At 33.0% G+C, this 12,647-nt stretch overlaps 1 protein-coding gene across 2 annotated transcripts in view; it reads right to left on the bottom strand.

Moving 5' to 3' along the window:
* Positions 1-12,136: 12,136 nt before the first annotated feature.
* LOC126978796 (uncharacterized) overlaps positions 12,137-12,647 on the bottom strand; it is a 106,935-nt gene continuing 106,424 nt past the window's right edge. For both annotated transcript variants that reach the window (XM_050827872.1, XM_050827873.1), the window contains one exon: positions 12,137-12,432. In XM_050827872.1, coding sequence (XP_050683829.1) covers positions 12,368-12,432 — 65 coding nt within the window. In that variant the 3' untranslated portion in view covers positions 12,137-12,367. The remainder of the gene's footprint in view (positions 12,433-12,647) is intronic.

The following is a 12,647-nucleotide window of genomic DNA, read 5'->3' as shown; positions in this document are numbered from 1 at the left end:
GCGAATGCAGTTAATGGTGGTGCTCTCTTTGAAAGATGCTGCTGCCCATCCTCTGTTCTTTGTATCCCTTGGTCGCCTCTTACGACACCACGGGATGAGATGGGGTTTTGCTATTCTGGTTCGATACCACACGCACATATTGGGGGAGGCCTTTGTCCAGCAGTGGCCTTCCGGCTCAAATGATATTATGATGATGCATTGCTATGGCTAAATGGTAAAGATAAAAAACGAAACATAATTTTTTTATTCATCTTATTTGAAAATACTTGTGGATATATAATATTTCAAACTATATCATCCCTTGCCATTCCTAGAGTACGTACGAGTATTGGTTTGCAACCAATATGTCTGAAGATCTCTTTCACATATATTTTTTTCATGATTATACGAGATGTGACGAGTAGGACGATCAGCTGATGGTAATTGATACGCCCTACCCATTTCAATGCCGAATAAAAACAATCTCCAAAATTTTCTGTTTCATCTGATTCCACAACAGTATCGACTGACAAAAACTCACTTTGAATAAAGTTGCTAGTTAGCTGCCTTATGTTATTGGTGGAAGGAGTGGCTCTTTCATTCAGCAAAACCGTAAGTCTGATAATTGGTATCAATATTAGGAAAGACTTTTTCAGTATTTTTTTCATTAAATGCTACTCAATTACAAGGTTATTAAATTACAAATTCATTATCATCGAATGAACTGCTATCTTTCCGTTCCCAATTCTCAATACTTGATCCTCAACTTTGTTCTTTGTTACGAATATTACTTAGACAATTTCTACGTCTAGATAGAGTTTCTTGCTTTAGACAACCGATAAAAAACAGGCCAGGAATATTATTTTAGTGTGCGTAACAAGCTACAACTTTCACTCGTGATTTGTATAACACTTTGTGTAAGTGTGCATTCATCGCTCAAAATAGAGTTAAACTATAAACTCAATTTTTTTCTCCGTATTCACAGTTGCCATAGTCTATCTAGACTTATAAATGATCTTAATCATCTCTCTTAGTATAATAATATATATTAGTAGTAAATTTTAACGTCTATACATGTTGCCACAAAGTAGAGTAATTCCGGTTAACTTTGATTTCGATAGCTGGTTTCAACTGAGAACTTACAGGTAATGTTTACCTGAACAAGCAATATTAATGTATTAATAAGGGTCTGAAGTTTCAACGTAAACAATCGAAAGCCTCTAGTTATTTGTGCATGCTATCAAAGATGACAAAAAACTTTATCATTTTTGTATCGAATCGTTGCCAAAATCAACGTAATTAGGAATGCTTGGATGGTAGGTATCACTCGTTTTGCACTGCGCTACTGTGCTTTCCGTATCCACACTAGAACACATTAAGATATACAACATCCACGTACAACCAAGCTGTGTGTGTCCGACTACACTGCTGCAATTCCTCTGCTGTTGCAAAATAATGTTTGTGGCGGTGATAACTTAACATCAGATAACTTGTATTCTCATTTGTCCTCCTCTTACATCAAAAAAAATACATTGTTAGCAAGTACTGTTCAGTTCATGACCATCTATTCAGCCAGCACTAAACTATAGGTCGATATTGTTGGCAACTATTATTTGGAAATATTGGATGTTGAGATTAATAAATATGATTATCTAAATTATATTTTGGATGGAGTAGTTTAATAAGGTGCTGTACTGTGTCCCAAGCACACTATTTTCGCGCCGTTTAAATTTATAAGTATTTTATATTTCTGGTAAACAAATCAAGCCTATCTAAGGCTTGAGAATGTTTTGTGAACAACCTTAGGAATATAGAAGAAATCTGGAAGTCGAAGAATCCACGACGTCTCGATGAGTAAACATGACTAGATTACGTAATAACGGAGATGTTCTGTATAAAAATTGCGTTGGTTATTGTCACCTACCTTAATATTTATTATTATGGCTTAATAGCCACCCAATTATCTAAATAATTATCTATAAATAAATTTAAATGTTTTAATAAATCATGGCTCTGTTGTAAAACCTACTACTCCACAGCTAAATAACTAAGTGATGCAACAGCCTGTGACTAGATTATGATTATTTTATATCAATATCAATGACAGTACGATATTGTATATTTCATTAAAAAGAGCGCAAAAAAGAATACGGGGAGAGTTTCTCGCGCCACTTTTTCTCTTTCAGAGCGCCATTTGCTTTCGAAGCTGTAGTAGTATCTAGTATATTAGAAATGACATCAAAAAGGCAAGAAAATAAATGCCTTTTATGCCTTTTTAATGCTTTCACAACGCAAGAACTGATATCATGATCTACTAATATTGTATTTTTGTGATTTACTGTGTATATAACACCTTTATTATTAAAACTAACTGCCATACTACTGCACGTACTCTAAAACATTGCTACTACTCAAAAGATTATAAAATTCATTAATGTATAAAGCCCAGCTTAATAAGTCCCTAACTATAAAATTACTGACTAATTCTCATGATTCTAATGAGCGGCATGATTAGCAATCTAAATGTTCTAATTTTTATATTTATTACAATAAGGTATTTAAATAAAACAAAAAACCTTCAGCGTAAACTTGAAACACAACATTTATTTATGTCAGCTAAATAAGCAACAATTGATGCTACAAATTGCATATGGAGATTTATTTTCCTACTGAAGTGGTGAGAATATAATATTATAACACCATTAATTATTACAGAAATTCCAGCTTAATTGATAAGCATACCAACAACATATCTTCATCTGAAGCACAATTAGAATTAATATTTACTTACATTTAAAGTTGTTTTATTCACTTAAAAACAATGCTAATATAATATTTATTATATTATGAATGGAGCATAACATTTATAGAAGTTTACAACAAGCTTATCCAATATGGAAATCGAGAAACATAGAAAAATTGACATAATATAATAATATTATAGTGAAAAATATAAGCTAATAACCATAGATTATTTATAAGTCTAGATGGAGCTTCTTTATGCAGGTTTATTACTTTAGTGTGCATGACAGCTACGTCTTACAATCGCGATACATCTGTCACTTAGTTCTATTGTGCCTGCGTTAGCTGAAAATAGAGGCTAACTGTTCGCCGCTATTTTATACAGCTGTTATCATAGTCTATCTAGACGGATAAATAACCTAAGCTGACAACATACTAAAGCAAATACTTTTTGGTTCAAATTCAATCCCTGTTTTGTTATGAACGTTAATGAAGAAAAAGTTTTCACTAAAAGTACGTGCTGTTTGGAAAAGTTGGAATAAACCGATTAGTACTTTTGAAATGATAAATTACCTTATGCCGTTTTTAATAGAACTCTTTTGTTTGAAGTTTGTCGACGAGAAGTTTAAAATGGAAATTGAATTAGGTATTGTTGAGCGTAGTTATGAAGTGCATGTGCTAGAATCATTTCACTACAGGAGAAGTTAAGCAAAACTTACTGAGTTCTTTAGAAGAAATCATTCTCCGCATTTCACAGCTTCACAATAAAGCGCTGAATATAAAGATAAACAAAATCTATCAAAAAAAATCCTCACTTGGGACTCCACAATGACAGCGAACGAAGCAATGGTATTGTTTTAGGAGAACGTTTTATAGCTGAAGAAACAAACTTGTTTGTAAACGAAAAGTAGGTAAAACACGAATTAGGTTGAGATAAATCGTTCTAGATTTTAACCGATGATGAAAACAATCCAGGCCAAACGATTTACCGACATTGGACTCGATTCATAACCGTTTGATCAGAATTGTATCTTTAGGACAGATAATGCTGATATCATATCATTTTATCATTCCACATTCCATTCCATTAAAAAAGATTTATCAATTGTATCGTGTTAACAGGCCAATTTTTCGATAAAAATAATGTATAATACTAAACGTAACCTTAATTATTCTTACATTTTATTAAACAGTAACTTAAATTGTGCGTTCATTAACAAAAAAAATTCAAAAACATTAAGGATAACTAAATAATATACAAAATTATGATTCTAATAACGTGGGTTATAAAAAAAGTTGCTTAGTTCCGTAGCTTCTTTCATATATTATTATAATATTTAAATTGCTTACAAAAAAGTTATTAGATTTACTATTCTTAATAGCAGTTACAGATCAGTTGTTATGGCACTTTGTAAGTTATCAATCGTGTAACTTTTGTTATATTACATATAATAAGACGAAATATCGAATTAAATGCTATTTTTATGATAATATATTCTATGCTATTTATTCTATATGATATTGAATATGGTAGTATTTTTCACTTTACATCATAAAGCAACAAACAACCCAAAAACTTATACACTAAAATATAACGAATTACGTTACAGTTAAATATTATTTGACTAGATTTTTATCACATCGATAAGCTGATAATAATTAAGTAATTAATTAATTTAAAAATATATTTTTTTATTAGAAGGTTTATTTTTAAATTGGAGATTAAATTTTTGCCTAATTGAGGCAGACCTTTGCAAGGTCGATAGTAAGAAGTTAAGTAAAGTTTGCTCATCTCCAACTCCAAAACTTATTATTAATTATAATTATTTTTATCTAGAACTAGAAGAAACGTTGCTTTGTATTATGAGTACTGTAGGTTACCAGGTCAATCCAAATCAATAAACCAAATACAAATAGAAAGATGGATAAATGCTGCTTACTCGCAGTTTCAAACGAATTGAATGACACAATAGAAATAGTTGGTTACTAGATACAGTATCAGTTAGATATCTAATAGTTCACATCAACTTTAATCTCGTTACTTGGCAAGAGATTCACTGTTTACCGTTTGATTAAAGTTTGTTCAATTCTTTGTTATGAAATTTCCTTTATAAACCCCATCAAATGCCATTCCAGTACCCTGATATCCGCTAACAATTCGCAACCTATCTTGTTATAGTGGACTAACATTAAAAAGTTTACTAAAAACACGGGGCTTATAAAGTTAAGTATTAACCATACAATAGAGTAGATAGTCATAATATAATATACAAACTCTTCTTTGCATAAAGCTGTAATTAATTTCCTAGATGTAAGGAACTAAGATGTTTTAATTCATTTATTTACTACCTGGTGTCAGGTGTACTTAGCCTTACCTAAAATATCTATAAACATACAATATGTATGGTCCAAAAGATAAAAATCAGTGGATCAAGGGTCCCGGTGGGGGCACGCGTAACGAGGCGGCAGATAAATTGGCTAGAAGGTGTTCTCAGATCCAACCGGCCGGACCAAAACCTTTCCTGCCTCTGCCGCAATGTTGGTTTAGGAACCACATAAATCAAAAGATAAAGGCACTACATCAACAATACTAGGCAGAGGAGTGCAAGCAAGCCAAAGCAGCTTTACTTTACCGCGCTGACTTGCGTTTTGCGAGGGCAATCTTACCACTTAGTCCGTTAAGACAAAGATTAATATTATGTGCGGCCACAGGTCAGGCAACTTTTTGATATTAGTGTAACAGACAGCCCCCTATGCATAGGCTGCCTGGGGGCAGATACAGCTGCTCAATTTCAACTACAGGGCGAAGCACGTGGCCTCACCAGGCGCTCTTCGGCAACTTTAAGAAGTTGGGTAACGTCTTGGAGGAGCTTCGCAGTTTGAAGTCGTCCCTACAAGAAATTTGAGGAATTTATCTCTACTCAAGTTGCGGAAACCGCTAGTGCGAAGAAAAAAATAAAAATCACTGCCACCGGCTCAGATCCGGCAGTAACGTAACATGAATTTCAAAATGGTCAAGTTGTCCTTTGCAAAGTTTCATTTCAATTGGGCTAGCGATTTTCGAGTATTCGGTGAAAATACCCAAACACATAACTCTCTCTTTAATATTGTAAGATATTCGCCACGCTTGGCATAAGTGAATATTAAACCACTGCTAATATACTAACTGACAAATCAAAATTGGTCAAGTATTATCAGGCTGTCAGGAAGTCTATACGCGAGTATATTCTTAGTCTATGGTTTCTACACTGCGTCAATTTTAAGTTGGCGATTAAATGAGGCCGCTTCTGGCGTTCTGAAGTTTTTAATTATCTCTTTAATTTTACCTTTGACTAAAAGAATGTACATAGATTTAGTATATTACAAAAAACCTTAAGAAGCTTAAGCTTTTTTTGCTCACATTGCTCACGTAATGTTAGCAAATTTAATTATTAGTGTCATATATATAATTCTCTGAATAAGTTAAATTTTTAGCAATTCTTGTATAGTAGGTATTTCATAATTGCATGTTTTAGGTACTATAAGTAACTACAAGGTCGTAATTCGAACATAGTTAATAAAATTATTAAGATACGATAGTGTGGTTTTATTTTATTCATCAACAGCAGGAGTCTCTTATTTAAAATTATGAAAAAGAATGGTTTAGTAATTAAAAAAAATATATATTCTGTCAATGAGATTAAAAGTCAGTCCGGCTGGCGAAGCTTAGGACAAAAGCTCATATGATAAATCGTTGGCAGGGTTACCACGTCAGAAACAAAATACAATCTTCAATTCCGAATGTAAATTGATATCTTGATTACTTACAATCAATAAGTTTCGAGGGTCAGGGATAAAAGCGTTACGGACTCTCCTTATAACTGTTTCTCTCTCACACACACATTCTCTTTCTGTCATATCTATATTTTATTTTGCATTTCTATCATTTAGTTTTCAAATTTTATTATAACGAAGAACAAACGAACGAACAAATTTTTTTAGTGACGAATAAAATCAACTGTTTCTGTATAAAAATTGGGAAAAATGTATATCTACTAAAATACTTCATACTAGTTGTTGTCCACGATTCTGCTTGAGTAGTGCTTTTAAAACCAATGTTTATTAAAACTTTAAATTAAATGAATATATGCCAATATTTTTTTAATAAGGGCTGAGAGTGTAATGAATAAAACTTAGAAGACATAATTGAATCCAGAGCTTTTCGTGATGCGCGCACAAATGAAAATCTATATATCTCATATATATCAGATGAATTTAAAAAAAAACTAGGAATACAAAAAATATACTCTGCAAAAAATTGATACAATGCAAGTAAACATTGATATAAGTAAATAACAATTATGACAAAAAGCGCTTGACGATAATGTCCGAAATACACGTTGAGGAACCGATCCGGGCATATCGCTTTTCCCGTAAGTGACGAAATTTATTAGACAACTCACATATTCTGTAAGCCACATTAAATAACTCTGCGTAAATATATTAGCTATGAAATATGTCACTAAATAGATTCCAGAGGGTAAACAAGCAACGGTTCACAAATGTACAAATATATAACCCACGGTGTTTAGTTTCACTATCTCACTCAATCACTTCAATAATTGAAGTCAGCGATAAAACATTTAACGCAGTGTGATCTAATTTCTTGTTGTCTATATCTGTCTTATTAATTAACATAATGTAAAAATACTCCAATTTTAAAATTACTTCACACTGTCATGTAATTCTGTACTGACAAAGGTAAGATAGAGTTTAAAATTATGAATAACTTTACTTCGCGTTTGTTAATTACACAGAATATGTTTAAATCGAAGTTCTATTTAAAGAGCGTGGGGAAAGTAACGAACTAAATTTTTATTTAAGCTTTTACAGGATGGTCAAATACTATCCCTCAAAAAAAAGAAGCAAAGACAAACAACATTAATGAGAGGATATTTAATGGAGATTTTTTATGTTAAATTACGAATTGGATCTTTTTATAACATATTGTATGACTTTCTGAGAGATGCCGGACAAGATGAGAACCCATGTGAGCAGTTGCTTCATATTGCTGAAACTTAATCAACATCATATTCTGATTGCAGGACATTAGCAAAACAAACACCACCAGCACCAGGATTGTCTTGTTGGTCGTTTGGATTTTGCAAGAGAAGTGCAATTCCTGCCGCCGAATTCCACCTTTGCACGACACGCCATAAATTAGGATATCAACCCCACCATTTGGATATGTGGCGGTGCTCCACAGTGCGGTTTTCAAGGAGCTGTCTTCCACGTACTAACAAGGCTATGGTATTTTGCGGGACGATACGACACGGGTACCTTCAAAAAGCGCGTATATCGCCGGCAACGTTTCTGTGATTCCTCTGGTATTGCAAGAGAATGTGGGCGGTGATCACTTAACAAACTATACAAAAAAACGTTGGGTGATAAATACTGAGCGTGACATCCCATAATAATTGAACAATATTATTTTCCTAGGAAAATGTGTAGGATTCCATTTTAAAAACTTCCAAGTCATGTATCTCAAAACAGAAAATTATATTTTAAAAATAATAAATTAGAATTGAATATTTTTCACAGGAAAGGTTCTTTTTGATTATTTGACAATTTTTAAATAATTGATTCCGTATCGCAGATACAAAAATACCTATCTAGCCCTTTGCTAGATAGATATTTTGTAAGGGTGATAGTTTCAGAAATGAAAATTTTATGTATTGTTCATACTCTACTTGTTTTTAAGTCTGTACTATTACACAATTATCAGCATAAGAAGTAATATTATACATCCCCGCAAGGAACAACTAATATTTTATTTTGTATAGTACCTTTATTAAGTATACGAGGCATCTGAAATATTACTTTTTCAGTCAGTACTTTATTGGGACCTATAACTCATCATTATTTAATCAAATAGCTCTCTTAATTAAGCTTGTCTTTATTCGGATTAAAGACACGCCAGCGCTATTAGCTTGAAAGCTTTTTGGTACTAGACTTTCTACCTGGGTTTTCTGAAGGATATCTTATTCTACCGAAACGGCTGAGTGATTGATAATTTAATAACTTTATTCAATGACGTAAATTTTTTATGTTTATGCTTCTTAAATTATTCGCCAGTTCATTGAAATCTAATAACACATTTAAGAATATAGTTAAACATGATACGAAAGACATCTCAATGATACGAACCAGTAGGGATAAGAATGCGATACTATAGTCAGATGGGTTCATTTAAAAGTCCATTATTACCTTTTATACTATTAGGACTACTCGCTATTGCCCACTCAGCCCATACAGTGGCTATCTGACTTTTCAAAAGTATATACACATTGTAATAAAAAGTTCAAACGTTTAAATTTTTGTTAATTGAGATGGACATTCAGATTTGCTTTATTGTTTAGTGCTGAATTAATGAAAAAACGCAGAGCATTGTGTATAGACAGACATCTTAAACAATAGATAGTGAAGTAATCTATTTAATATTATAATAACAAAAATACTTAGTTGTTCTTCATACATAGAGTTAAGGGTAGGGCGAAGTTCTAGTTTCACTTAAGCCAAAGTTTAACTATCTGTCCCATAATGATACACTTGTGACTTAGAACCTCCTTTCTGTAGTTAAAGTATTTCTCTCCCTAACAAAATTTTGTATTCACTACGAAAACAGTTATCGTTGTATGTATGTGTATAATGTTTTTACTTTGTATGTTAGTAACAAGCACGCGTGTAAAAAAAAGAGATATTTGATAATATTTTTTTTATAAACACTGGTAACAGCTGACTTTATGATACATAATACGAATAAATTTTGTTTGGTAGTGAGATGCGGAAGGGATACTCATGACTGAGATTTAGATCAGTGTGATGACTAATCATCGTTTTCGCATCGTTTAATGTTGGCATTGTTGGTACCCTTTATGGTATTCATTGGAATAATTAATGTAAAAGAAAATAATTTAAAGAGCATTATCATATTTATTTGATTTTTTTTCATGACAATAAAGGACGAGACGAACAGGTCGTTCAGCTGGTGGTAATTGATACGCCCTGCCCATTACAGGGAGTCAGGATTCTTGAAAAGACCAAAAATTTTGATAATAATATATATACATAATATATTGAGTATCATTTGCCCAGTAACTTCACTAGTTACGGCGCCCTTCAGATCAAAACACAGTAATGTTTACATTTGTGTTTCACGGCAGAAATAGGCGCCGTTGTGGTACCCCTAATATAGCAGGCATCCTGTGGAAGGGAGGAACTGGTAATTTATTTGACAATTAATACTGAATAAGAGTGACAAAAGCGACACAAATAACTACATGGTTTATAATGAAACTAATTATCACTGCGAGTCAAGCGTAACAGAATGCATTCGTGGAGTTATTGAATAAACTTTGAAGAAATAGTATGTTGATTATGTAATGTTGATTTAAAACATCACTGTTTTGAAATCGCTTCAAAACCCGTGGCTTAGGAAGACATTTCAGACAGACAAATACAGACAGACTTTGAAATCGATTTTTTTATGAATGTTGATGCAAATAACCGGCTGGTATGTCATCACCGTCGCCTATACTCCACTTAGAACGCTGTATGAAATTAGAGGTATGCATCCCTCCTTTCTCTATCCCTCCCTTCCTCTTTTAGACCGACACGTCTTAAAAGATGATTTTTGCCCATTTCTTCATGCCGACTATAAACTGCCTTAAGAGATACTTGATTTTTACCTAAAAATATTCGATTGAATAAGATGAATTCTGCCATAATTTTATATTACGAACTGCAAGTAAATACTGATGTAATCAAACACGCAAAAGTGGAAAATATCACGTTTTCAATCCTAAGAGGCGAATACTTTTAAGAACTTTCAGGTCGAAGTCAACTTATTCACTTTGCCATGTATGAATCGCTTTAAGTTTTATTGCTTGTTTCTTTAAAGGTTTATGCTCCACCGCTGTGACACTTATAGATTAAATTATTCTTCCAGTTGCACATATTTATATCCAACAACGCGAGGCCATTTAAATAAACATTTTCTTACGATTGCTTAGAATTCTGAATAGGATTCCAATAAGGCTTAGCAATTCTCAACTATTTCATGTTATGCTTAGCTACTGTGCTGTTTGTTGAATTATTAAAATTTTTAATCATTGCCTTTATGTTTTACGATTTAGGTAATTTTTTTAAATATTATATATTTTATTATATTTTTTAAACATATTATTAAACGCAACAAACAGGGCACCAAACCTAGAAAAAAATGTGCCCTCTACTGATATTTCGGGAATGTCTTAGAAATGTATTGATTGAAAACTGGTTCAGATCTACAGACGTACTCAGATTTGAGATGGAATGCCCATGCTCTCATAACACCACAGGAAATATAAACTATTAAGTTAGTTCACCGTGGAAAAAATACAAGTCAATCAATAAAGTTGGTCCATTCCAGGGAGTTCTCATATCAACATCGCGGACTTCAAAGAGAGAGCATAATAATTAATAACATATACACTGACATCTGATTCAAAGAAGCTTTAGCTGCCATCAAAAAAGATAGTCCCAACCTAACGTGCATGCCTTGCAATCTGAATAATAAAGTGCCGATTGAAATGGATGGATTGCCAACCGTACTGCAATTTACTCATGCTTGTTGTCTCTCGCTTGTCGTTAAAGAGTTATATTTTTAAAACTACCCTCAGCCAGGGCCATACCATCAGTTTTGTTCAAGAAGACCGTCACTCTAGTCAGCTACCACCCCCTGCAGGGGATGGATACCACCGCTGGTAGTAGATATCTAGCTCACCACCATACCAGGTCAACGCCGCGGAAACCACATCAGCGCCGAGTGAGCCGAAGTGGAATGAAACTTTTTGCTAGAACTGTACTTCGTCAGCTCTGAGACAAAGAATAGAAAACGTTCATAATAATATGGTACAACCTTTCCAGAAGCAACTTTCTGCAATAGTGGTTATTATATTAATAAGATAAGAAAAAATACTATATGTATATTCATTTAACTAACTTTTCTGCAAAGAAGTGTCTGTATATTTCACAATAAAGTACATAATTACATAAATAAGAAAATAACTATATATACAAATGTAAGTATACTTACGAGTATCTAAGTGGAAGAACAACATAGTGTAAAGACTTCATAAGATAATATAATGATTTATATAATAATACAGAGTATAATCAAAATAATCTTCATTATATTTTCTCAGCGATTTGTAAATTTTAGTAAACGCTTTATATAGATGGAAAATTCGTGACATAAGCCTTTCAATACAACAACAGTTAATTAAATAACCTTTTAATTGAGACAATTTTACCACAAAAAAGCCAATAGCGTTAATTAAATAGACGAGTAAAATGGTAACTAACTATTAATTTATACTTATAAAGTAATCTTCATAAAATAATAATTAATAAACTTAATTTACAACTTCTCTAAGGTATGTCACCATAGCTTCTGAAGAGTTATATTTCGGCATTCGCAATCCTTGATGCCTAAGAATGATTACAATGATGAGTCCTGTATGTCAGATTGTTCGACGGGCGCGGGCGGTATACCAGCGGCAGACATCTTGCGACGCTCAATGCGCGCGCGATTCACTGGCCGGTAGTACTGCTCGCTACGTCGACGTCAGCGCTCAGGTGGAGGCACTTCCGTTTCCAGCTCCATCCACAGCGAGCTGATCACTCGGGAAGCTAAACAAACATTGAGGAAAGCTATTAGTAAATTTGACTCATATTGGAACAACATCTCGTCTGACCTAAACTACTTATTTAAATCAAACTTTACTTGTTTGATCCAACTTGGGAGATAAGGTAGTTTTTATTTCAACCCGACTGACGCTGTTCTGTCAATAGAAAATAAATATGATTGGAATTTTTTCGATTCAGGAATAATGTAGAGCCTTTGG

This window comes from Leptidea sinapis, chromosome Z, assembly GCF_905404315.1.
Source record: "Leptidea sinapis chromosome Z, ilLepSina1.1, whole genome shotgun sequence".
Classification (NCBI taxonomy): domain Eukaryota; kingdom Metazoa; phylum Arthropoda; class Insecta; order Lepidoptera; family Pieridae; genus Leptidea; species Leptidea sinapis.
The sequence above is the reverse complement of the archived record's forward strand: the minus strand, read 5'-3'. Positions and strand labels throughout refer to the sequence as shown.